At 42.4% G+C, this 27,227-nt stretch overlaps 1 protein-coding gene across 1 annotated transcript in view; it reads right to left on the reverse strand.

Moving 5' to 3' along the window:
• Positions 1–234: 234 nt before the first annotated feature.
• The window catches only part of LOC126427175 (uncharacterized), a 32,679-nt gene continuing 5,686 nt past the window's right edge, over positions 235–27,227 (reverse strand). Inside the window, exon 2 of the mRNA XM_050089402.1 lies at positions 235–2,368. Within this exon, the coding sequence (XP_049945359.1) occupies positions 870–2,366 (1,497 nt within the window). The 5' untranslated portion in view covers positions 2,367–2,368 and the 3' untranslated portion in view covers positions 235–869. The remainder of the gene's footprint in view (positions 2,369–27,227) is intronic.

Consider the following 27,227-nt stretch of genomic DNA (forward strand, 5'->3'; position numbering starts at 1 on the left):
TTTGTACAACACAGCATTAATAGAGCGAAATGTACCTTATGACTAAATGACTATGTGTATCTATCTCTTAATTTTAGCCTTTTTTAAAACTACCTTAGACTATTATTTTTTTTTTAAAATATGCCAGATGGAATGTGCACATAATGGACAATTAATATATGTACTGCAAAGAAGAAGAAGGGGAAAAAAAAAAAAAAAAACAAAAAAAAAAACCAAACGAAAAACCATGTGTACAGTATCCATAATTGAGATAGATTACATCGGGGGGGAGGGTCAGATATTTAATGAGAATTCTTTCAGACATCACTTGTAGAGAAAGTCCTTGGCAGATTAAGACTTTGTGCTGTACCGGGACTTGCTCACAGAACCTCCCCTGTCGTGGACAACTCTCTTCCCAAGTCAGTTCTCCGGTCACGACTCACGACCTGCTCACAGCTGTCCTCTGCTCCTACTGTCCAAACTTCACGGAAGTTCCTCTGCATATCTCGCAGGACAAGCACTGCTAGAAGAAACAATACTTCTGAGAAATGTCTTAGCCACAGCCTAGTGGTAGTTTGCAAAGTTAAACTTTTACTCTGCAATAGAGATTCATTTTAGAAATGGTATCCCCACAATACCCTTTTTCCCAAAGGCGTCGGTCCAGCAAGATACGCAAGGGATCTTCGGTGAAGGAAAGTCGTGAGGGCTGGCCGTGAGTCTTAACAGGAGACTCGAGTCAGTACACTCTCTCATCACAAAAGGTGTGGTGCAGTTTTGGAGTCCCAGTGCGGCACAGAGTTTTAATCTGCCAATAAGATCGGAAATGGCACACACACCGCTCCACAGCACAAAATTTGTTCTCAGCTCGGGAAAGCTCGTTTAGCAGAAGTTTATATAAACTGTTCCGAGCAATAAATTTTCACTCGGGGCAGACACGGTCGGATGATATCACTGACAACGTCGCGCACTAATACGCTGACACACAACTGCTCCAGGTTATTCAGGTGGCACAGTTCCCAGTAAGCATTCGAGTCCAACCCGAAGACGCAGAAAAGCGACAAGGTGTGAAGCTGGGGGCAGTGCCTGAGGAACCTTAAGTGGGTGACGTCCTCCACGTAGGCCAGCGACAGAGTGTGCAGTTGCGGCAGTGACGACACCGTCTGGGAGAGTACGTCTGCGTCGACCCTGCACCTCCTCAGGACCAGCGTCTCGAGCCGCGTCAGGTGGCACAGGCTCGACAGCACCGACGTGTCGGGCCAGGTCGAGCTCTCGAGGTAGAGGCGGTGCAACCGGGGGCAGTGGCGCAGGAAGCCCAGGTGGGCCAGATCCACTTTGCAGAGCTTCAGTTCCTCGCGCAGCGACAGGCGCTGCAGCACGTCGGACAAATCGTCGGCAGTCGCGGCGTTGTCGACGAGGCAGAGCGAGCGGACGCTGGCGGGCAGGCACTGCAGGCCCGTCGGCGGCCCGTCCTTAGCCTCGACGCGGAGCTCCCGCAGCTGGCTGCAGAGCCGCAGGAAGGACAGGTCCGACAGCAGTCTGCAGCGGTCCAACTGCAGTGACACGAGAGACCTCAGACCCTCCGCGGCCACTTCCAGGGCCTCTGCCTCCGCGCGGCAGTCGCACAGTCGCAACTTCTTCACGTTCCCGAGATGCCGTAGTTCCGAGTACGCAGCCGGCGGCAAGTCGTCACAACTTTCCAATTCCAGTTCCTCCAGCGCGTCCGAGCAGTGCCGTAGGAACGTCAGTTCCTCCAGGCCGCGGCAGTTGATTCTGAGAGTCTGCAACCGGCTGACCCCTTCCAAACAGTCCAAGTAGTCTCCCGACAGGGCCTCTACGTTTATGTTCAGCTCTCTGAGATTCGGGCACAGCTCCAGGGCAGAGCCGACGGCGCATTCTGCTCTGGTGTCCGGCTTGAAGGGTGTCAGCGTCGGATTTCCTCCGATGATCTGCAGCTTCCGGAGTGCCGCAAAATCGATAAGTGACTGAGAAGAGAAGATGACCTCTGCGACGTTGAGATCGGTCGATAAATACGTACAGCCCACTCTTTGGCAGTCCCGCACAGCTCTCAGGTCACAGACGTTTGTTACTGACAAAAATAACTGTGGGTAGATAATTTTCACCTCAAACATTTTGGTCACCTTGACATCGAGTTCTTGCAACAGTGGTACGATGCACAAGACGGCGCACACCTCGGTGGATTCCCTCGGACTTCTATTGCTGACGTACCTCTTCCCCTTCCATACGTGGGAATACTCCGACACGATTCTGCACCACCGCCTGCACACATTGGCACACCGGACCAGATCCGGTATGGGCAGGAAGGAAAAGATGGAGAACAGGATGTCGTCTGGCACGTTGCCGTCGAGGCTGAATGACGGCATTGCCATTTCTGTAAACACAAAGTTACCAGTTACTCCTCAGAGTAAGTTTTGCTGCGGATTTTAGGCAAGTCAGTTTCATTTGAGGTATGTATGTGAATATAATAAATTGTGGCTATGTTGTTACTGTGGTTTGATACAGATATCCATGCAAGTCTATTCTGCACAAATCCTTACATCTCTACAGTGTGGCTGAGAAGACTCTGTACCCCTCTTCTAGCTGTTTTTACTACACCCACATACACACTCCAAAAGCCACTGTATGGTCCATCCACTGTATGGTCCATCCACTTGATGGTTCACAGCAGAGGGTACCCTGTACCACTATGGTCATTGCCTTTCTTGGTGCACTCTCTAATAAAGTGAGGGGAAAACTACTGTGTATATGGCACTGCACGAACCCTATTTTTTTTAACTTCTCTTTGTGGTCCCTGAAGAGTATTGTTGTCAATTTTGTCTTATTTTATTTCAGTGTTGCATTATTTCAGCCGCAAAGCCATGGCCAATTTAAGTAGACAAAGATACATGGACAAGGAGTGACAAGCAGCGTGTGTTTGGGCACACTAACTTCCACAGACAATGACTGAAAGAATGAGTACTTATAAGAGATCGCTTTGACAAGGCCCCATCTCATAAAGCACACTCTCTTTTGTTCTAGGCAGTGACAAAAACATATCATATACTGAATTTCAGGAACACGGCAAGAAATATATGCCGCTGCCCGGTCAGTCGACTTGGCAATCTCCAACGTAATCCATTCGCAAAAGAGCAGCTGAATCTGAGGTACCATTATAAACAATGCATGACCTTATCTAAAAAGCTTTGAAAATGAAAGAAACGGGACCATTTAGACCAATGTTTATAAACGAATTATTCAACGACGACATATAGCAGCGAGTTGCAGCTTACCCTTTTTTGCCAACACCAGTTCCAAAAGCTATATCTCACTCTAAAGTTTTATTTTCTGGCCAGCTTGTGATGTATTGCAGCCCATGCATAGAATGTCTTTTTGTAGTCTATGAAAATACGCATTATGTTTAACAACTGAAAAGGAACCCACTTCATATTACAATGTAGACTGGGATGTCATCACAATATGAATTAGGATTATATTTTTTTGAATAAAAATTCTTATTTGAAGCTGTTGCAAATGCGGTTAATACCTCAGCTCTGAGACAAGGGAATTGTGGATCACGTGCGGATACACCAGGACGGTGCTCCCGCCGCTTCACCGGGTGTGGTTCAGTGACATCTCCAGGCCTGTCTAAATGGCCACCATGAAGCCCTGACCTCACCATGCCAGGCAACTATAATGGGGAATAACTGAACCAATGTGCCTCAACATTGGTATAACACTAGTAATGGAGGGGGTGAGCCCACATGTTAAAGAGTGGTGGGGTTTCGGGTTCCGCTAAATAGGTCTGGTGTCTGCTACACAGAGGAGGCAGCTACACGGGTAGCAGGGGCTGCGTGGCATCGACTGGGCAGTTTTTTTGGTTATACAGTCTTGGGAAAGATCAAAAAGAGCTCCAGTCTCTAAGGATACAGGGCAAAGAGACTAAAATCAACCAAGCAATAGTCGGTATTATACTAAAATGTAAACTTTCACGGCCGGAGATATCACGTCCATTATAATTATCCGGGCTGTTATGCCGTGGTCGGTTGATGAATTCTGTGGTGATTCCCAACGTTTCGTCTCCGACTGCGGGAGACATCTTCAAGTGGGTCCGTAGCTTGATGGAAGGTCCAACACACACACTGGCTCGCTACTGACACTTCAGTCAGTAGTGAGCCAGTGTGTGTGTGTTGGACCTTCCATCAAGGTACGGACCCACTTGAAGATGTCTCCCGCAGTCGGAGACGAAACGTTGGGAATCACCACAGAATTCATCAACCGACCACGGCATAACAGCCCGGATAATTATAATGGACAGTCGGTATTATAGTTGTAAATTGTTGTAGCTGTGTTGGAAAAGTACCAGAGCTTCAAGCGCTGATAAAAAATGCTGAAGCTGAAATCGTTATAGGAACAGAAAGCTGACTAAAGCCGGAGATAAATTCTGCCGAAATTTTTACAGAGGTGCAAACCGTGTTCAGAAAGGATAGATTAAATAAAGTTGGTGGTGATGTGTTTTGTGTCTGTTGGTAGTAGTTTATCTTGTACTGAAGTTGAAATAGATAGTTCCTGCGAATTATTATAGGTAGAGGTTATACTCAACAGCCATACCAAAATAATAATTGGCTCCTTCTACCGACCTCCCCGACTCTGATGATATCATAGCTGAACGGTTCAAAGAAAACTTTAATCTCATTACAAATAAGTACCCCACTCATACAGTTATAATTGGTGGACATTTCAATCTACCCTCGATTTGTTGGCAAAAATACATGTTTAAAGCCAGCGGTAGACAGAAAACACCTTCTCAAATTGTATAAAATGCTTTCTCTAAGAATTACTTTGAACAATTAGTTCATGAGCCCACACAAATTGTAAATGGTTGCGAACACACACTTGACCTCTTAGCCACAAATAATCCTGATCTAATAGAGTGCATCACAATGGATACAGGGATTAGTGAACACAAGGCCATTGTAGCGAGGCTCAAAACCATATCAACCAAAACCACTAAAAATAAACGCGAAGTATATCTATATGAAACAGCAGATAAAATTCGCTTGATGCCTTCCTAAGAGTGAGTCTCCATTCCTTCCAAGCTAAATATGTAAGTGTAGACCAGATATGGCTCAAATTCAAAGATACAGAATCAACAGCAGTAGATAGGTTCATATTGCATAAGTTAATAAGCGACGAGAGACAGGACTGATAAACCATGGTAACAAAACACGTCAAGAACACTGTTGCAGAAGCAATGAAAAAAGCGTGCCAAATTCAGAAAAACGCAATGTCCCCAAAACTGGCTAAGTTTCACGGAAGCTCGAAGTTTAGTGCGGATGTCAATGCGAGATGCTTTTAATAGTTTCTACAATGAAATAGTCTCAAAATATGGTAGAAAACTCAAAGAGATTCTGGTCGTATGTAAAGTACACCAGTGGCAAAAAACAGTCAATACCATCACTACGCGATAGCGATGGAAATGTTACCGATGATGGTGCCACTAAAGCAGAGTTACTAAATAGTTTCCTGTAATTCCTTCACCAAAGAATATGAAGCAAATATTCCAGAACTTGAAACCAGAACAGCTCTTAGCATGAGTGACATAAAAGTAGATATCATAGGTGTGGCGAAACAACTCAAATCACTTAAAGGCAAGTCTTCCGGTCCAGACGGTATACCAATCAGGTTCCTTTCAGAGTATACAGCCACAATAAGTGCCTTTCTTGGCAATCATATACAACCACTCACTTGACGAAAAGTCTGTTCCTAAAGACTGGAAAGTAGCACAGGTCACATGAAATTCAAGAAAGGAAATAGGAGTAACCCATTGAATTACAGACCCAAATCACTGACCTCAATTTGCAGTAGGATTTTGGAGCATATACTGTACTCTAACATTATGAATCACCTTGAAGAAAATGACTTCTTGATACATAACCAACACGGATTCAGAAATTATCGTTCTTGAGCAACGCAGCTAGCTCTTTATTCCCATGAAGTAATGAGTGCTGTCGACAAGGAATCTGATCGATACCATATTCCTAGATTTCCAGAAGCCTTTTGACACCGGTCCTCACATGCAACTATTAATCAAATTGCTTGCATATGGAGTTTCATCTCAGTTGTGTGACTGGATTCGTGATTTCCTCGCAAAGAGGTCGCAGTTTGTAGTGATAGACGGTAAATTATAGAGTAGAACAGCAGAGATATCTGGCGTTCTGCAAGGTAATGTCATAGGCCCTCTGCTGTTCCTGATTTACATAAATGATCTAGGTGATAATCTGAGCAGCCCCCTTAGATTGTTTGCAGATGACGCTGTAATTTACCGTCTAGTAAAATCATCAGATGAGCAATTCCAATTACAAAATGATCTAGAGAGAATTTCTGTATGGTGCGAAAAGTGGCAATCGGCACTAAACAAAGAAAAGTGTGAGGTCACTGACATGGGTACTAAAAGAAATCCGATAAATTTAGGGTATACGATAAACCGCACAAGTCTAAGGGCTGTCAATTTGACTAGATACCAAGGAATTACAATTACGAGTAGGTTAAATTGGAAAGACCACATAGATAATATTGTGGGGAGGTGAAACACAGACTGCACTTTGTTGGCAGAACACTTAGAAGATGCGACAAACTCACTAAAGAGAGAGCCTACATCACACTTGTCCATCCTCTGCTGGAATATTGCTGCGCGGTATGGGATCCTTACCAGGTAGGATTGACGGAGGACATTGAAAAAGTGCAAAGAAGGGCAGCTCATTTTGTGTTATCGCGCAATAGGGCTGAGCGAGTCACTGATACGATACGTGAGTTGGGGTGGCAGTCACTGAAACAAAGGCAGTTTTCTTTGCAACGGGATCTATTTACAAAATTTCAATCACCAACTTTCTCTTTCGAAAATATTTTGTTGACAGCCACCTACGTAGTGAGAAATGATCATCGTAATAAAATAACAGAAATCAGAGGTTGAACAGAAAGATTTAGGTGTTCCTTTTTCCCCAAGCGCCATTGGAGAGCGGAATGGTAGAGAAGTAGTATGAAAATGGTTCGATGAACCCTCTGCCAGGCTGTGAACTGCAGAGTAACCATGTAGATGTAGATGTAGAAAGAAACCTTCCGAAGCATAACTCCTGAGATGATCTGCAAGATGTTGAGGAGCACATGGAGACACTTTGATCTCTGTGTAAGCCATGATATGCTCATACAGATACAGATGTTTCATGACTTTTACGTGTAAGTAGTCCAATATACAGTACACTTCCTTTGACCTTGGGGTACATGCACTTCTTGGACACACACTACATAACAGCTGCAGCCTATAACTACCAAAACCCATTTTCTGTAGCCAAGCCTCAGCCTATTCCTAAATTTTAATCCCCCCCTTCTTCTTCCTGCCCTTGCCAACATAACTATTCCTTAATGTGTCAGGATTTGTCTTCCCTCTCTATCCCATTACATTACACCATATATTTGTTCTCTCTGTGACTGAATGCAGTACCTTTTCATCAGTTAAAAGAACTAACCCTCTAATCTTCAGATTTCTTCAGTAGCCCTATACTTCAAATAGATTGTTTCCTGTCTTTGTTTGTAGCAGTTATCGCTATTTCATACGGGCACACTCCATCTGCAGCAAACATTTACAGTTACACCTTTCTCTTTTTCAGAAAAGCTATTCTCAGTTTTGTAGGTTCCATTCTACATCCTTTATACATCTGCCACTGTCCATTATTTTGCTGCCCAAATAGTGAAACTCATTTACTACTTCTAGCTTGTCATTTCCTAATGCAATTACCACACCATCACATAACTTAATTCAACTACACTCCATTACCTTAGTTTTAGTTTTGTTGGTGTTCATCTTATAGCTATTTTCAAAAACACTATCCTCTCCACTGAGACTACAGCTCATGTAAGTAGCTTTGTGACTGACATAGGTCAGTGCCAAGTGACAATGTTGCCAGCTAGTATAGAGCACAAGATTTGCTTGTACAACTGGCATTAAGTCGCGCTGAGTATTTGGGTCTGCTCCCTTCAACTTGTGACATACAGAAAGCCATCGGCTGAGGCAATCGGGTGTGTTTTTTTTTTCTTTCCTTCTTCCTGAAAAGCATGTGACATCAACAAATCTACTCTTGTCATCAAAGGTACAACTATATGCAGGTATCAAACGAAATTTGAGACTGGATTGAGGATTTTTCGGTGCGGAGGACGCACTATGTTATTTCGGACAGAGAGCCATTGACAGAAGTAGAAGTAACGTCAGGTGTGCCCAGGGAACTGTATTGGATCTCTTGCTGTTTGAGCTGTATATTGAGGACCTGGCCGACAATACTACCAGTAACTTCAGATGTCTGCAGATGGTGCACTTGTCTGTAATGAAGTATAAGTCTTACAGAAAGCAGCACAATATAAGTTTCCAATTTCATGCCAAGTTTGGGAACTTTCTTTGGATGTTCACAAATATAAAAATTTGCACTTCACAAAATAGGGGTGGGAGAGAGATGACATGGTATCCTACGACTGTAACATCAACAAGTCACAGTTGGTACCAGTCAACACTATGAATACTTTGGTGTAACAATCCGTGGGAATATGAAATGGAACAGTCACACCGGCTCAGTTACACGTAATGTGGGTGGCAGTCTTCGGTTCATCTGTAGAAAACTGGGGAAATGTAATCAGTTAGAGGAGACTGTGAGACCCTAGAGTATTGTTTGAGTGTGTTGAATCCATAGAAAAAGCTCGAACAGGGGGTACTGAATATATACAGAGAATATATGAATATATGAAGCTGTTATCTGTACAGATACCATTGGTGATTTTGCTATTCTCTAAGCATGAAATTACAATGAAATGCAGACCATTAGCTGCTTACAGGTGTCGATAAATATCAATGGGGACAGTTGAAAAATGTGTGCCCTGACTGGGACTCGAACCCGGGATCTCTTGCTTGGATGGCAAATGCTTTATCGGACTGAACCACCGAGGACACAGAGGATATTGCGACTGTCATACCATCTTCACAGAGATAAGGCTTACCGGCCAATGATCTTCTTCAGTGCGGATGCACTCACACTGCCCGAACTCTTACAGGAATCGGTAGATTGACTGCCGCGAGTAACAAGTATGGTGGGCAGGGGCACTACAAATGTAGTGTGTGGACAGAAATTTGGAAGTGTGTGGCTCACGGGTAGCGCACCAGAGATAAGTTCCTGCAGTCGCACTATCCTCTGTGTCCTTAGTGGCTCAATCGGATAGAGTGTCTGCCACGTAAGCAAGAGGTCCCGGATTCGAGTCCTGGTCGAGGCACACATTTTTCAACTGCCCCCGTCGATATTTATCAATGCCTGTAAGCAGCTAAAGGTCTGGATTTCATTGTAATTTCATATACAGAGAATGGCAGCACGAATTGTCACAGGTTTGTCTGGCCCATGGAGGAGTCCCATCAAAACGCTCAAGAACTGAACTGGCAGACAGTTCAAGATACATGCAACATATCCCAGGAAGGCCTATTTAGTAAGCTTCAAGAACCAAGTTTAATGATGAATCTAAGAATATACTTCTATCCCCAAAGTACTGCTCCAGTAGGGATTGCAAAGACAAGATTAGGTTATATACCGTGCTCACAGTGGCATTTAAGCAATCATTCTTCCTGCACTCCACACGTGAATTGGCAGGGAAGATGAATGGAATATTCCAGAATTTGAAACACGAACAGCTGCCAGCACGTGTTTCTTGGAAGTAGATACCTTAGGGGTTGCGAAGCAACTCAAATCGCTCGATACGGGCAAGTCTTCAGGCCCAGATTGTATACTGATTAGGTTCCTTTCAGATTACGCTGATACAATAGCTCCCTAATTAGCAATCATATACAACCGCTCGCTCACCGATAGATCTGTACCTGCAGATTGGAAAATTGCGCAGGTCGCACCAGTGTTTAAGAAGGGTAGTAGGAGTAATCCATCGAACTACAGACCTATATCATTGACGTCGGTTTGCAGTAGGGTTTTGGAGCATATACTGTATTCAAACATTATGAATCACCTTGAAGGGAACGATCTATTGATACGTAATCAGCATGGTTTCAGAAAACATCGTTTTTGTGCAACGCAACTAGCTCTTTATTCGCACGAAGTAATGGCCGCTATCGACAGGGGATCTCAAGTTGATTCCATATTTCTAGATTTCCGGAAAGCTTTTGACACCGTTCCTCACAAGCGACTTCTAATCAAGCTGCGGGCCTACGGGATATCGTCTCAGTTGTGCGACTGGATTCGTGATTTCCTGTCAGGAAGCTCGCAGTTCGTAGTAATAGATGGCAAATGATCGAGTAAAACTGAAGTGATATCAGGTGTTCCCCAGGGAAGCATCCTGGGACCTCTGCTGTTCCTGATCTATATAATGACCTGGGTGACAATCTGAGCAGTTCTCTTAGGTTGTTCGCAGATGATGCTGTAATTTACTGTCTAGTAAGGTCATCCGAAGACCAGTATCAGTTGCAAAGCGATTTAGAAAAGATTGCTGTATGGTGTGGCAGGTGGCAGTTGACACTAAATAACGAAAAGTGTGAGGTGATCCACACGAGTTCCAAAAGAAATCTGTTGGAATTTGATTACTCGATAAATAGTACAATTCTCGAGGCTGCCAATTCAACTAAGTACCTGGGTGTAAAAATTACGAACAACTTCAGTTGGAAAGACCACATCGATAATATTGTGGGGAAGGTTGCGTTTCATTGGCAGGACACTTAGAAGATGCAACAAGTCCACTAAAGAGACAGCTTACACTACACTCGTTTGTCCTCTGTTAGAATATTGCTGCGCGGTGTGGTATCCTTACCAGGTGGGATTGACAGAGGACATCGAAAGGGTGCAAAAAAAAGGGCAGCTCGTTTTGTATTATCACGTAATAGGGGAGAGAGTGTGGCAGATATGATACACGAGTTGGGATGGAAGTCATTAAAGCAAAGACTTTTTCGTCGCGGCGAGACCTATTTACGAAATTTCAGTCATCAACTTTCTCTTCTGAATGCGAAAATATTTTGTTGAGCCCAACCTACATAGGTAGGAACAATCATCAAAATAAAATAAGAGAAATCAGAGCTCGAACAGAAAGGTTTAGGCGTTCGTTTTTCCCGCGCGCTGTTCGGGAGTAGAATGGTAGGGAGATAGTATGATTGTGGTTCGATGAGCCCTCTGCCAAGCACTTAAATGTGAATTGCAGAGTAATCATGTAGATGTAGAAGCTCTAATAACTTGTACAATGGGAAGTACCCTCTACTGTGCACTTCACAGGCCGTTGCAGAGTATGCATGTAGATGTAGATACTTGTAGCAGCTGGCTGCCAAATGTGACAATTGCGCCTCTTTACTACTTAATTTCATGTTATCTACCTACATTGTATTTATTTCAAGTCATTCCATAATTATTATTATGAAGATTAATGTGGAAGCTTAATTTAGGAGGGCAACAAAAAAAGTATGAAAACTAAAAATGTCTACAAGTCAATAGCAAACGAGGTGGCATAAGGACAAATGGGGCTGGGGGGCCGAAAACCGTCTCGCCCAAGGCAATGCAGTCTGTTGGTGCAGCCCTGATCCCTGATGCTTAGTGCACCAGAAGTTGCTGAGTTCTGGTTTGTAGTTGTAAAACATTTGTGGTTTTTTTGTATGTTTTATGTTTTATATTGTCTATTTTTGACATAGTAAATAAATAAATGTGACATTACCTAATGTACTTTCTCAGCACAAGATAACCTAAAAGCCAAAGATTTCTATAATCTGATTAAAATTACTTGATAATCGATGTCTGTCACAGTGTTGCCACATCTGCTGTGGGCTACCACTCTCGGTTATAGGTGACATACAAACACAGTGAGTCACTTCACTAATGTGTAATGCAGGGTATGATGGAAATGGGAGACACTCTGTCAACAGATGATTCTTAAGTGACCAATTACTGAACTGTGGCCCTGAATTTAAACTCGTGTCTTCATATAATCACCAACTTGCTATGTTCAACGTAACTGAGAAAACAACAATCTGCAGTACAATTAATATCACAATCACTTTGTTGACATCATTTCTACATCTCCAGCCACACTCTGCAAACCACCGTGAGGTGAAAGGCAGAGGGTATGTCCCATTGTACCAGTTACTAAGGTTCCTTCCCGTTCCATTCACGTATGGAGTGTGGGAAGAATGCAGTAATTATTCTAGTTTTATACTAACAATCCCAGTGAGAGCAATATGCAGGGGGTTGTAGTATATTCCTAGAGTAATCTTGTAAAGCTGGTTCTTGAAACTTTCTCAATAGACTTTCTTGGGATAATTTATGTCTGTCTTCAGGAGCCTGGCAGTCACATTTCTTCGGCATCACACTCCCACGGGTCAAAAACACATGTGACCATTTGTGCTGCCCTTCTCTGTATACATTCAACAGCCCCAGTTAGTCCTACCTGGTACAGGTCCCACACATTTGAGTAATATTATGGAAATGGTCGCACAAGTGATTTGTAAGCAATCTCCTTTGTAGACTGATTGCACTTCCCCGGTATTCTACCATGACTGAAACTATGTGATCATTCCATCACATATCCCCACAATGTGTTACTCCAAGGAATTCGTCTGAGTTGGCCGACTCCAGCAGTGACGCATTGATGTTATAATCATAGGATACTATTTTGTTTTTCATTTTGTGAAGTACAAAATTTTACATTTCTGAACATTTAGAGCAAATTGCCAATCTCTGCACCACGTTGAAATCTTATCACAATCTGACTGAATATTTATGCGGCTTCTCTCAGATAGTACTTTATAATAGATAACTGCATCATCTGCAAAAAGCCTGGTTTTACTGTTGATATTGTCCAGGAGGTCGTCATCAATATATGACATGAACAGCGAGGGTCCCAACACACTTCCCTGGAGCACACCTACATCTATGACTATGACTCTCCATCCAAGATAACATGCCGTGTCCTCCCTACAACAAAGTCCTCAATCCAGTCACAAATTTCAAATGATACTCCTTTTGACAATAAGCATTGGTGCGGTACTGAGTCAAATGCTGTTTGGAAATCTAGAAACACGACATCTACCTGGTTGCCTTGATCCAAAACTTTCAGTATGTCAGGAGAAAAGTGGGAGTTGGGCTTCACGTGATCGATGTTTTCGAAAACCATGCTGGTTGGCATTGATGAGGTCATTCTGTTCAAGATACCTCATTATGTTTGAGCTCAGAATATGTTCTATTACTTCTACTACCCTTCTTGTAGACAGATGTCACTTGTGTGTTTTTCCAAGAGCTGGGCACGATTTTTTGTTCTATGGATCTCTGATAGATTATAGTGAGAAGAGTGGCTAACTCAGCCGCAAATCCAGTATAGAATCTGACAGGGATTCCATTGGGGCCCGGAGCTATGTTCAAATTTAATGATTTCAACTGTTTCTCGACACCAAAGAGAATAAATTGGGGTAATTCTCCTGGGTTTTCCTTTGTAAAGGAATATTTGAAAATGGAGTTAGGCATTTCAGGTTTTGCTTTGCTACCCTCAATTTCAGTTTCTGTCTCATTCGCTAGGGATGGGACACTATCTTTGGTGCCACTGACAGCCTTTACATACGACCAGAATTTCTTTGGGTTTTGTGAAATGTCATTTGATAATATTCTGCTTCAGTAGTCACTGAAGGTGTCACACATTGCTCTCTCGATAGCCAAACGTGTTTCATGTAGCAGCTCTCTATCTATAGTCCTTCGCTTTGTTTCATACCTATTACGCAGTAATCTCTGTTTCTTTAGAAGTTTCTTTACAGTGATTGTATACCATGGAGGTTCCCTCCTATCATGTACAAGTGAAATGAGGTTTTCTCTGAAGTTTCTAGTTACATCAGGAGATGAGTCTGGTAGGCGACAGAAGGATCCAATCATCATTTCACGCCCACCCCTGATACCGAGTCCTGCCGTAACTGTTGTGTCTAGGCAAGACAGCCTAGACACAATGAGAGGAAGCCGAAAGGCACGCGCTACGCTCACGCAGATGGGCGTGAGGTCTGAAACAGGATACGTAATGAATGCTATAAAGAAAAGTACGTAGCTTCTGGAATACTTAACTGTAATCCATCCTTTTGGTACATCTGGAGACTGTGGCGATACAAGTGAGACTCTTTAGATACATGCAATGTTACTAACGGTGCCTTGCTAGGTCGTAGCCATTGACTTAGCTGAAGGCTATTCTAACTATCGGCTCGGCAAAGGAGCGAGGCTTCGTCAGTATAGTCGCTAGTTACGTCGTCCGTACAACTGGGGCGAGTGCTGTCCCGTATCTCGAGACCTGCCTTGTGGTGGCGCTCGGTCTGCGATCACACAGTGGCGACACACGGGTCCGACACGTACTAATGGACCGCGGCCGATTTAAAGCTACCACCTAGCAAGTGTGGTGTCCGGCGGTGACACCACAGTAACAATCTCACATGCAGCTTCAATTTCTAACTTTGTGGATGTGAGTCTTTTTGTCTATTGCGGCAAATATGCCACCTCCATTTTTCATTTGCCTATCCTTTTGATATACATTTATATTTTCCCCTAAAATCTCACTGCCATCAATTTCAGGTTTCAAACAGTTTTCTGTACCTAGTATTATGCGAGATTCACTGCTTTTCATGAGCACTTCAAACTCTGGCACTTAGTTGTGAATGATTTGGCAGTTTGCCACTAGCATTTTGATATTCTCAGCTGTGGGAGGCATTTCTTTCGCTGTTACACCGATACTTCTGGGAATCCTACAGCTATCGTTATCTGGATTGGATGGAGAGTCACCAAATCTAAAAAACCCTTGTGTGCACCCCACACGCACTCAGCTACCTGAGCAGCAGCCTCTGATGTGTAGTGCACACCTGACCTATTTACGGGGACCCTACAGTTCTCAACCGTAGGGCCAAGTCCAGGAAGTCACAGCCTAGCTCGTCACAGAACTTTTGAAGTCTGTGGTTCAGTCCTTCCACTCGACTCGGAACCAAAGGGCCACAATCAGGTCAGGGGACAATGCTGCAGACTGTGAGCTTCGTTGAAACCCCACGCACAAGGCTGGTCTTCTCAACCTCCTCTGCCACTAACTGGAATGACCCAAGAATGACTTTAGAGCACGACGACAGGCTCATTTGTTCCAATGTGCACTACAATCTGCAGCTGTTGCACCCAGTTCCCACAGTGGCTGCTGGAATAGCCTCTTCAACATGTTGCATGAAGCCCCCAGGCATACACACTGAGTGCACCAGGTGTCCTTTCCTGTCCCTTGCTGCCATTTCCCAAACGAGTACCATCATTTTCCACATATTTCAGCTGCTGATGACTATCAGAACCCTACCCTTTTGTGTTTGCCTCCTCCTGAGACTGGACAGCACAGGTTTCCCCACAACACATGAAGTGAGTCCCACAGGGTCAGTTTCAGTGAAAGACAGCACCTCAAACTTGTCGGTTAGGGGGATCGGTACAACATCCCGAGTCCTCCCTGGTCCCTGTCAACCCCATACAGGACACCTGGATCTACCATTGACATGTCACTCGCAGTCGAGTGGACGGCTAATCACAGACCCTGTAGTTTCTGCAGAGGAGATAAGATCGACAGAAGAGGATAGTATTTGAGGCACCTCCGATACAGGTATCACAGGTACACGACTCTCGGGAGCTCTTCCGACACACCGAATCGCAGCAGCTCCTAATATTTTGACAGCAGTCAGGGCGATTTCGAGCTACTTACGAGTGTCAACCAACTCATCCCATGTTTGGGAACAGCATTCACAGTGGGGCTCGATTTTGGCTGGTGCAACGTGTTAAGAGCGGACAAATAACTTTAACTTAAGCCTGCTGATTATCTTTTAATCTGTAGAGCTAAAACATTGGTGATTGCCTATAACAATTTAAGCAGGCACACAAAACAAGATTAAACTGCGGTAAAAATTTCTAGTTTCCTAAAACGACTCTCCTGATAACTGTGAAAAGTCTGGGATTCCAAGTAGTCTTAGATGTTCACAAGGATGGTCAAGAGGGGCACCTGCCTCCTCACACAATCTCAGGCACAATGTTATATTCATTACAAATGTGTCTAGCAATGACTGCCTACAACTCTACTAAACTGCAGATTGAGCATTGGCAATCGTGATGGAGAAAACCTTGATCTTTTTAAATATTTACTTCTGGCTCTACAGTTTGCAGAGTAATAATTTGAGACCTTTTCCTGATTATTTCTGTTGCTAACCAATAGCATTTTGTCAATCATTCTCACTTTTTTTTTAGATTTGAGACTTAATTTTCTGTGAAAATCTAAAATTATTGGTGCATGAATGAACAAGCAAATGTTTTGTGACTAACCCATTGAATGCTACAGATTTAAGAAGATTAAAAGATTGTTGCACCAATATAGTGGTATTCATAGTCATATTTATAATATGAACAATATGTACTTACTTTATACTAATAAAATATGCTTACAATCTTGATAGCAAAGTGACATACATAAAAGCTGTCAATCATTAGAGATAGAACTGGTGTTGTGTAATTACCATCAAATTTAACTTTTGGGGCGCCTATACATTCTCAAACTCGCTGAATCTGTTGTATCAAAAATGGCAATTTCAGAAGACTGACACCACTGACACCCCTAACTCCCCCCTCCCTCCTCCCGATAAATTCTTGCAGGTGCCCATCCTAATAGTCCTACCAATTTAACCTTTAACACATTCGTCAGCCAACACAATTCAGCTGAGTTTCACATAAGGACCAAATTCGATTGTCTGACTGCTGGAACATAAACAGAGAGAAACTTCCTGGCAGATTAAAACTGAGTGCTGGACCGAGACTAACTCGGGACCTTTGCCTTTTGTGGGCAAGTACTCTACCACCTGAGCTACCCAAGCAAGACTCACGCCCCATCCTCACAGCTTTAATTCCGCCAGTACCTCATCTCCTACCTTCCAAATTTCACAGAAGCTTTCCTACGAACCTTGCAGAACTAATCAGCCAGTAAGTTTCATATCTTCGCACACTCCACTGTAGAGTGAAAATTTCATTCCATAAACAGAGTGATAAGCAGGAATAGCAACGATGCAACTCGAGTTGGCATGCGAGTTGCCCGTGATCTAATATCGCAAAACCTTTGATTCATTTCAAAAAAATTAAGTGTCCAGTTCCACAATGGGGAAAGTAACACACACTTCAGCTAGAGAACTGCCTGTGATCTCACTGCAGTTATTCCAGATCCACCACTGAGTCGAGAAGCATACAGTGAGTTGCCCGTAGATGACCTACGTATCCTCACAATGTTCCTCAGACGACATAAAAGAATGAAGGAAAGTGAGGTGAATAGTAGTGACAAAGTAGAGTGTTTTAGATGAAAAGTAGTGTATTTTAGATGGAAAGTGCTAAATAGAATTTCAACGAGTTCAGACCCCGATCTGGAGGAATCATATGCAAGTGGAAACCTTGACAACATGTTGGATGAATTTGCTGCAGAAAGAAGGGGAACTGAACTCTGTTGATGACTTACTGGACAATATCCAGTGGAATGAACTTACAGGCAAATTACTTTTGTTCGCCATGAAATGTGGGCGTCTGATGGATTTGTCATGTGATATTAGTGCTTAGGCCCTAACATTAATGAAAACAGGGAAAGCAGCCAGACCCGACGAAATCCTCCCAGAATTTCTGAGGGAGCTGGGACCCACTGGGAGGAAATGGATGGCCAAGCTCTTCGCGGAATGCATTAAATCAGGTGCACTCCCGAAGTTATGGAAAGAAGCTAAGGTAATAGCGGTACTGAAACCGGGGAAGGATGGAGATAATCCAAAGAACTATAGACCGATCTCACTGCTTTGTACCTCTTACAAACTATTTGAGAGAATATTACTGGCCAGACTAGCACCATACATTGAGGCGAACCTCCCAGGCTATCAAGCAGGGTTCCGTGTGGGAAGGAACTGCTGTGAACAAGTTTTGTCCCTTACAACATATATAGAGAAAGGCTATCAGAACAAGCTGAAAATGGGCCTGGTATTAATAGATCTTACATCAGCCTATGACACTGTCTGGACCGAAGGACTACTGCTCAAGCTTACTCGAATTATCAAATGCAATCAGACGTACACATTACTAAAAAATATGCTGACAGGCAGGAAGATCAAGGTCTATCTCCATGGAAAGAGCATCAAAAGCATGGTCATAAACAATGGCCTGCTGTAGGGGTCAGCCCTGGCGCCGACCCTTTTTAATTTATACATATCTGATATGCCGAGCACCAGGTCGCGTAAATTTGCGTATGCGGATGATCTGGCCATCGCATACCAAAGCAAAAATTTCGAAGATCTTGAAAAAACATTGAATGTGGACCCTGAAGCGCTGAACACCTACTACCTTAAGTGGCATTTGCATCCCAACCCCAATAAAACGACCAGTACCATAATGCACCTTAATAACAGAGCTTCAAGCAGGAAACTACAGCTTTCCCTGAATGACCGGCATATCAGACATGAAGATAAGCCCAAATATCTGGGAGTAAAATTAGACCATACACTAACGTTTAGCTCCCATCTGGAAGACACCAAACAGAAATTAAAATCTCGAAATGGCATTATGTCTAAAATGGCCGGAACATCATGGGGGTGTGGAGCTAATACACTAAGGACGTCAGCATTAGCCCTCGTGTACAGCGTGGCTGAATATTGTTCACCAGTCTGGGCGAAAAATGCGCATGTAAATAAAGTAGACACCCAATTGAAAGAGACGATGAGAATTATCTCAGGCACACTTAAGGGCTACCCCATGTGACTGGCTCCCAGTCCTTGCCAACATAGAACCCCTTGATATAAGGCGCTCCATGGCAACCTCAAGAATATATAGGAAGATCGTACACAATCCAGAACTCCCTACACACCAAGACTTATCACCCATCAACAGGCTAAAATCAAGGTCCCCCTTTTGGAAGATTGGCAGGGAATTACAGGACTTCGACCCAAAGCTAGCCTGGAGGGAATCGTGGCGCAAAGGGACACACAAGAACCAAAAGCTTATCGATGATCCCAGCAAGAAGATAAATGGTTTTGATCTCCCTCGGAAGCTCTGGGTTGCCTTAAATCGCCTTAGAACAAGTGTGGGAAGATGCAAACATCTAATGAATAAGTGGGGACTTGCGGAGAGTCCCGTGTGTGAATGTGGTGAAATCCAGACAATGGACCACCTACTGGTGTGTGAAGTGAAGTAGGATATAGAGGTGAACTGAAGGACATATGTTACTTGCCTGACCTAGCCATAGATTGGCTCAAAACTATAAGTAGCATTGTGTAGTGTTGTAATTTCCTGGTGGATTGTAATGACACTGTAATATTTGCCTTGTATATGCCGAACGAATAAATAAAAGTGCTTTTGCTATTCTTAAATGACAAAGTGATGAGCCTTTTAGCCACAGAGACTAATAGATATGGAGAGCAGAAACTGCATCATCATGAAATGACTGAACATGCTTGACTGAACAGACAGAAACACATCACATCTAAGGAAATTACTAACTTTATTGGACTGATGATTTAGATGGGCTTAGTACAGAGATCACTCATTAGACGTTTGTCAGCGGACCCTATTTACAACTTTTCATTTTCGCACTGCAGGATGTCCCGTAATCGTTTTGAATTACTGTTAGCAAACTTTTTATTTTGTATATAATGAAATAACAGATGAAAGTAGCAGACTTTGAAAAGTTTTATCACTCATAAACATACAGACAGACAATTATCAAAAAGTCTTTTTGCCAGGTGAAGATACTGTGGTTGATGAGACAATGGTTTGTTGGAGGGAATGACTAAGGTTCAAGCAATACATACTAACAAAATTGTGTAAGTATGGTATAAAACTTTTCAAATTGTGCCCCCCAAAGGGTATTCATGGTCTGCGAAACTATATTCTGGATGAGATACCAATGGAAGAAAGCAAACTGGCATAGCCAAAACCATCTGCACTGAACTTTCAGCTAAATTGCTAAATGAAGGAAACACTGTTTGTCGTCAACTTTTACATGACCTATGAATTAGCAGTCAAATGTCTAAAATTCAAAACGTGTGTCATTGGAACTGTATGGTACAACAAAAAAATTACACCAAGTTTTGTAATGTTGTACCCATTTAAGAGAGCACATAAAGATGACAATGGTATTGTGGAGGGATGTTCACAATGTTAGGACGGTATCAATACATAAGCCTATTATGACATGAAGCTCCGAGTCTACACACTGCAATCATCCTCCAAAATGAGCACCTTTGAAAGTATTGGCATATAAAAATGGAAAAACTGGCATTGACAGAAGCGAATACATGATGTCATATGACAGAATGATACCGAAGGGTACAAAGTGGTATCTGAAACCAGCACTACATTTGCTTTCAGGAACAAGTATAGTAAATGCTCACATCATATACCAGAAACCCATAAATACAAGTAGAAATAAGAAAATTTGGGGAACATGTTGTTACCAAATGGTTGTCCATGGAAAATGCTGTGACCAACAGTATCAAACAAGGAATGTGTCCCACCATTTAGAAATTCTTATGAATCAGCAGGCAAGTCTATACAAAGAATGTGTGGCATATGCCACCAAAAGAAGAGGAAAACTGCCGAACCCCAAAAAGCACAGAAAAATGTAAAAAAGCTATGATCTATTATTACAACTGTCCAACATCACCTCAGACGTGTTTAGTGTGTTTTAACAAACACTATGTGACAAAGTATAATGTAATATGTTATCCTAAACAGTTGTAATTGAATAAAACATACAGTACAATGCGTATACTGTTTGTATGTTTCTGTTGTATATCTTTTAATCATATTTCAGTGTATTCCGTTAAATTCCTTTGAAAATTGCAACTACAAATCCTATTAACTTTAACAACAAAGTGGTCATGCATAAGCGGGTGATGGGGCCTTCCATGGAAACTTGTGTGTAACCCAGATATGGGTGACGTGGCAATGAACGTGTTAACATAAGGAACAGTGATGTTCCTTTCACTTCTCTGTAATGCTTGTGCACCGAGTGGGCTGGGGTAAGATTCTGGACTCACATTTTGTAGGACAACAGTTCATATCCCTGTTCATCCATCTGCATTTAGGCTCTTCGCGATTTCCCTACATCGCTAAAGGCAAATGTTGCGATGTTTTCCTATAAAAGAGTGTGGCCCATTTCCTTCCACACCATGTGATCACGCTCCATTTCTCGGGACCTAGTACTTGACAGTACATAAAACCATAATCTCCTTTTATTGTGTGTGTGTGTGTGTGTGTGTGTGTGTGTGTGTGTGTGTGTGTGTGTGTGTGTGTGTGTGCCCATACATGAATGGGTTTGACTTTAAAATCAGGGTGGCTACCCAAACTTCAAAGGGCGGGGGTGGGGGGGGGGGGGGAGGGGGGGGGGGGGAATCCCTGAGAATTTCAGATTCCAGGTGCAAAGAGGAATATGGCGTCAGGAAGCTCCTGATACATTACTGATGGGGGTGGAGAGGGGGGGGGGGAGGGGGGGAGGCAGGGCAGCGTACCACAATATGACTTTTCCTTCCTCCCAGCTGAGGTATATGCCAGCCATACGCAGTAGTTTAAGCACCATTTTCAAACATCAATGATTTGTATGGAATAATATTCATATAATTAACACACTTTTGAGATATTAAGTACTTTAGAATTTGTGATTTATAAAACTCAATAAAATCCAATTTCAATGCTAGGTTAAAAAAACAATTCCCTGAGGTTTCTTTGACTTTTCCAGGAAAAAATGTAATTCCTGAGAATTCCAGGTTTTCTACAGAATTGCCACCCTTAGGTTACATGCTTGTGCGTAACAAACACATTTTTTGCCAACAATATGGGACTGTGGGTCCACGTTGATGCAAGACACTTTTTTGTTTTATTTACTTATTTATTTGTTCCCAAACTAGTTTCATTGACATATATATTCCCATCATCATCAGTGCGTATTTTGATTCTTATCTACTGTACACCACCACACGGTTTTATGATTGTTGCCACTGATTCTGGCATATTTCCTGCGTTTTTTGTTGTAATTTTTCTCAGCATACATCATGTCACCAGCAATTGTAAGAGTGGGTTCGTTGGATGGCTTGCAACTACTTTTAGGTACAGAAAAATATAAATTTCACACCTTGTTCACAATCGAAAACATTATGCCACCTTGCTGTTCTCATGTGACCCTTTAACACATTCCAGTCGCTGCCCGCAGAGACTACAGGCGTGTTATGATTTCCCTCATAGTCAGCACCCTAAGAATCTCAGAGCTAAGCTCTTGTAATTTTTACTTCATGATGTGTTAGTTCCGAGCAGTGAGGGCTCAAAGTCAATTGTTCACTTGTTTAGTAGTTCCAGCTTTCACAACTGCTATGTGACTTGAAAAATATGTTACAGGCATGATCAGTTCCTACAAATTAGTTGTTGCAATGTGCTTCCGTTAGTTGTTTTGATCGCAAAAGTTTGCTGTGCTGATGATGAAATTCTGGGACTGCTTGAAGAATCTGGCTACAAATTTGATGATGGCAGCTTTGAAACTAGTGATAGTATTTCTGAAATAGACAGTAATCTGCTTTTCTCTTTTGTCTTATAAGCAGGAGCCACACAAAGAAGCCAAAAATGTTTACAACTTCTGGGGGACTTCAGCAGTCACCGCAGCTCAGCTGGAATGTATTAACAGTTTTTGAGGCCGATTCAGATTCACCAGAACAGTAATGTACCCAATCATAGTAAAAAACACAAAAATAATTTCCACGTAGATATTGTCTTCTTGTCCAGCTTTCAGAATTGAGTTATGTGCTCTGCCATGAATCTGGTTTCAAGGATTGAGAATTTCTATTATTCACATGTTCGTTCACTGAGTCACAAATCCTATCCAGTAGATGCTATCATTAAGAACATCTTTTAGATATTTTGAATAAGTCAAGCAATGGGCAGAAACAGCCACTTTAGAGAATAGTAACAGCAAATTATGACCAGGGCTAACCTTCCCTCCCCAAAGAACCATGAACCTTGCCATTGGTGGGGTGGCTTGCATACCTCAGTGATACAGATGGTTGTACCATCTAACACAGCAGAGGGGTATCTGTTGAGAGACCAGACAAATGTGTGGTGGCTGAAGAGGGGCAACAGCCTTTCCAGTAATTACATTGGCAACAGGGGCTGGAGGACTGACTGATCTGGTATCGTAATACCAACCAAAACGGCCATTCTGTGCTAGTACTGCAAATGGCTGAAAGCAAGGGGAAGTACAGTCATAATTTTTCCCCTAGGACATGCAGTTCTACTGTATGGTTAAATGATGCCATCCTCTGGGTAAAATATTCTGGAGATAAATAGTCCCCTATTTGGGGACTACTCAGGAGGCTGTCGTCATCAGGAGAAATAAAATTGGCATTCTACCAATCAGAGTGTTGAATTTTAGATCCCTTAATTGAGCAGTTAGGTTAAAAAATTCAAAAAGGGAAATGGATAACTTGAAGTTAGATACAGTGGGGATTAATGAAGTTTGGTGGCAGCTGAAATAATATTTCTGGTCATGTGAATACAGAGTTACAAATATGAAATCAAATATGGGTAATGCACGAGGTGGTTTAATAGCAAGAAAATAGGAATGTCAGTAAGCTACTACGAACAGCAGAGTGAATGCATTATAGTAGCCCATACAGACACAAAGTCCACACCCACCACAATAGTGCAAGTTTATATGCCAACAAGCTCTGTAAATGACGAAGAGATTAAAGAAATGTATGATGACATAGGAAAAGGAAGAGAAGGAAAAGTAGTAGGTGACTACAGACTCAGGGAAAGGAATGAAAAAGGAAGCTGCCTGGTAGAATTTTGCACAGAGCATAATTTAATAATTGATAACACATGCTGTAAGAATCACGAATGAAGGATGTACAGGTGGAAGAGACATGGAACACCAGTAAGTTTCAGACTGATTATATAATGGTAAGACAGCGATTTCAGAACCAGATTTTAAATTATAAGACATTTCCAGGCACATGTGTGGATTCTGGCCACAATTTATTGGTTATGAACTGCAGATTAAAACTGGAGAAGTTGCAAAAAGGTAGAAAATTAAGGAAATAGGACCTCGATCAGTTGAAATAACCAGACTGTTAATTTCAGATGCAGCGTTAGGGAATGGCTGACTAGAGGACAAACAGGTAGCTTTGAGAGATGAAATAAATATATAAAAAGACGGCGTCTAGTAGAAATCCTTGAATAAACCAGGATATATTGAATTTAATTGATAAAAGAAAGAAATATAAAAAATGCAGTAAATGAAGCTGAAAGGGAATACAAACTTCTAAAAAATGAGATCGACAGGAAGTGCCAAATGGCTAAACAGGAATGTCTAAGAGGACAAATGAAAGGATTTAGAAACATATTTCACTAGGGGAAAGATAGATACTGGCTACAAGAAAATTAGAGAGGCCTTAGGAGAAAAGAGAAGCAGCTATATAAATATCAAGAGCTCACAGGGAAAACAGTCTGAAGTAGGGAAGAGAAAGGTGAAAGGAGTACACAGAGGGTCTATACAGGAGAGATTAACTTTTAGGCAATACTGCAGACATGGAAAAGGACACAAATGAAGCCAAGATGGGAAATACAATACTGCAAGAATAATCTGATGGAGCACTAAAAGACAAGTCGAAATGAGACCCCAGGAACAGTCAATGTTTCACCAGAACTATTGATAGACTTGGGAGAGAGAACCATGGCAAAACTCTTCCATCTGATGTGCAATATGTATTAGACAGGGGAAATACCCTCAGACTTCCAGAACAATGCTATGATTCCAATTCCAAAGAAAGCAGTTGCTGACAGGTGTGAAATTCTCTTTGACAAAGGGCTAAGGAAAGGTAAAAACTATGTTTATAGCATTTGCAGACTTATATAAAGCGTTTGACAATGTTGACTGGAATACTGACTTTGAAATTCTGAAGGTAGCTTGGGTAAAGCACAAGGAGCAAAAGGCTGTTTGGAACTTGTGTAGAAATCAGACGGTAGTTATATGAAGGTCCAGGGGCATGAGAGGGAAGCAATGGTTGATGAGGGAGAGATAGAGAGGAGGGAGGGGGGGAGAGGGAGAGGGAGAGGGAGAGGGAGAGGGAGAGGGAGAGGGAGAGGGAGAGGGAGAGGGAGAGGGAGAGGGAGAGGGAGAGGGAGGACAGTTGCAGCCTATCCCAATGTTACTGAATCTGTACATTAAGTAAGCAGCGAAGAAATCCAAAGGAAAATTTAGAAATGGAATTAAAGTCCAGTAGAGACAAAAACTTTGACGTTTGTCGATGACACTGCAACTCTGTCAGAGATGCCCAAGGACTTTGAAGAACAGCTGAACAGAATGGAGAGTGCCTCAAAAGGGGGATACAAAATGAACATCAACAAAACAAGACAAAGATAATTAAATGTAGTCAAGTTAAATCACGTGATGCTGAGGGAATTAGATTAGGAAATAAGACATTTGAAGCAGTAGATGATGCTTGCCATACGGGCAGCAAAATAACTAGTCATGTCCGAAATGGAAAGGATGTAAAATGTAGACTGGCAACAGCAACAAAAGTGTTTCTAATGCAGAGAAATTTGTCTGGAGTGTGGCCGTGTATGGAAGTGAAACATTGACGATAAATAGTTTAGACGAGAAAAGAACAGAAGCTATTGAAATGCCATGCTACAGAAAAATGCTGAAGATTAGTAACTAATGAGGAGGTACTGAACAGAACCGGGGAAAGAAGACATTTGTGGTACAACTTGACTAAAAGAAGGGCTGGGTTGGCAGGACACATTTTAAGAGATCAAGGGCACTCTAGGTTAGAACTGGAGGGAAGTGGGGGTAAAAATCATAGGAGGGGACCAAGAGAAGAATACAGTAAGCAGATTCAGAAGGATGTAGGCTGCAGTATTATTTGGACATGAAGATACTTGCACGGGATAGTTTAGCATGGATAGCTGCATAAAGCAAGTCTTCTTCATACTCTGTACTACGAAAACTATTCTTATCTAATACTTCAAAAAAAGCATTTACGTGACTTTGCCAGCATTTAGAGAGGTGATACAGTTGTTTGCAAAGTATTTACCTAATATACTAGGCAGAATTTACTTTCTTAGGTCCTACTATTTTCACAAGTTGTAGGAGTGCCTGCTGAGTTATTCTTTTGATTTTTTTTTAATATCCGGCAATTTTCAATTTCCTGCCTCAAATCTACCAGCCTGTTATAGACTTTCACCATAATATGCAAAAAAATATCCATTTTCAACACTAGGGAGAAATCCGTAGTCTATAGGGAAACTGTTTCTACTTTTTATATTGTGATTAGCCGTGCGGGATTAGCTGAGTGGTCTAAGGCACTGCAGTCATGGACTACGCAGTTGGTCCTGGCGGAGGTTCGAGTCCTCCCTCAGGCATGGGTATGTCTGTCTGTCCTTGGGATAATTTAGGTTAAGTAATGTGTAAGCTTAGGGACTGATGACCTTAGCAGTGAAGTCCCATAAGATTTCACACACATTTGTATTGTGATTATGTTTTGCCGAGTTCATCCTAAATTCACTCTTGTTATTACCCACAAATACCATTAGGAAGGATATGTGCTGGTACACAAGTGTAGGCTCCTACAAGGCATTCAATTATTAACTTTACACCCAGTCTTATTGTATACCATCGTGGAATACACATGTTTCTCACATTATCTGCAATGCCCCAGAAGATTATGCAATAGCGAGACAGAATTGAGTGAAAGTGTGCCTGACTGCAGGCCAACATTGTGGTACTCTTCTCAGTCCAAATGCAACAGAACTGAGGTTTTGTGTAAACACAACCACATGCTTGTGCCACCTCAGAGTTCTACTTCAGGGATGGGCATAAAACGATAACTGGGTCCTTCTATCACTCATGAGACTTATCTCCTGATGTAACCAAAAACTTTAGAGAGAACCTCAGTTTACTTGTACGTAATTTGCCTAATCATACTGTAAGCAGGTGTTGACAGATGTGAAAATTACCGAACTATCAGTTTAATAAGTCACAGCTGCAAAATACTAACGCAAATTCTTTACAGAGGAATGGAAAAACTGGTAGAAGCCGACCTCGGGGAAGATCAGTTTGGATTCCGTAGAAATGTTGGAAGACCTGAGGCAATACGGACCCTACGACTTATCTTAGAAGAAAGACTGAGGAAAGGCAAACCTACG

This window comes from Schistocerca serialis, chromosome 11, assembly GCF_023864345.2.
Source record: "Schistocerca serialis cubense isolate TAMUIC-IGC-003099 chromosome 11, iqSchSeri2.2, whole genome shotgun sequence".
Lineage (NCBI taxonomy): Eukaryota > Metazoa > Arthropoda > Insecta > Orthoptera > Acrididae > Schistocerca > Schistocerca serialis.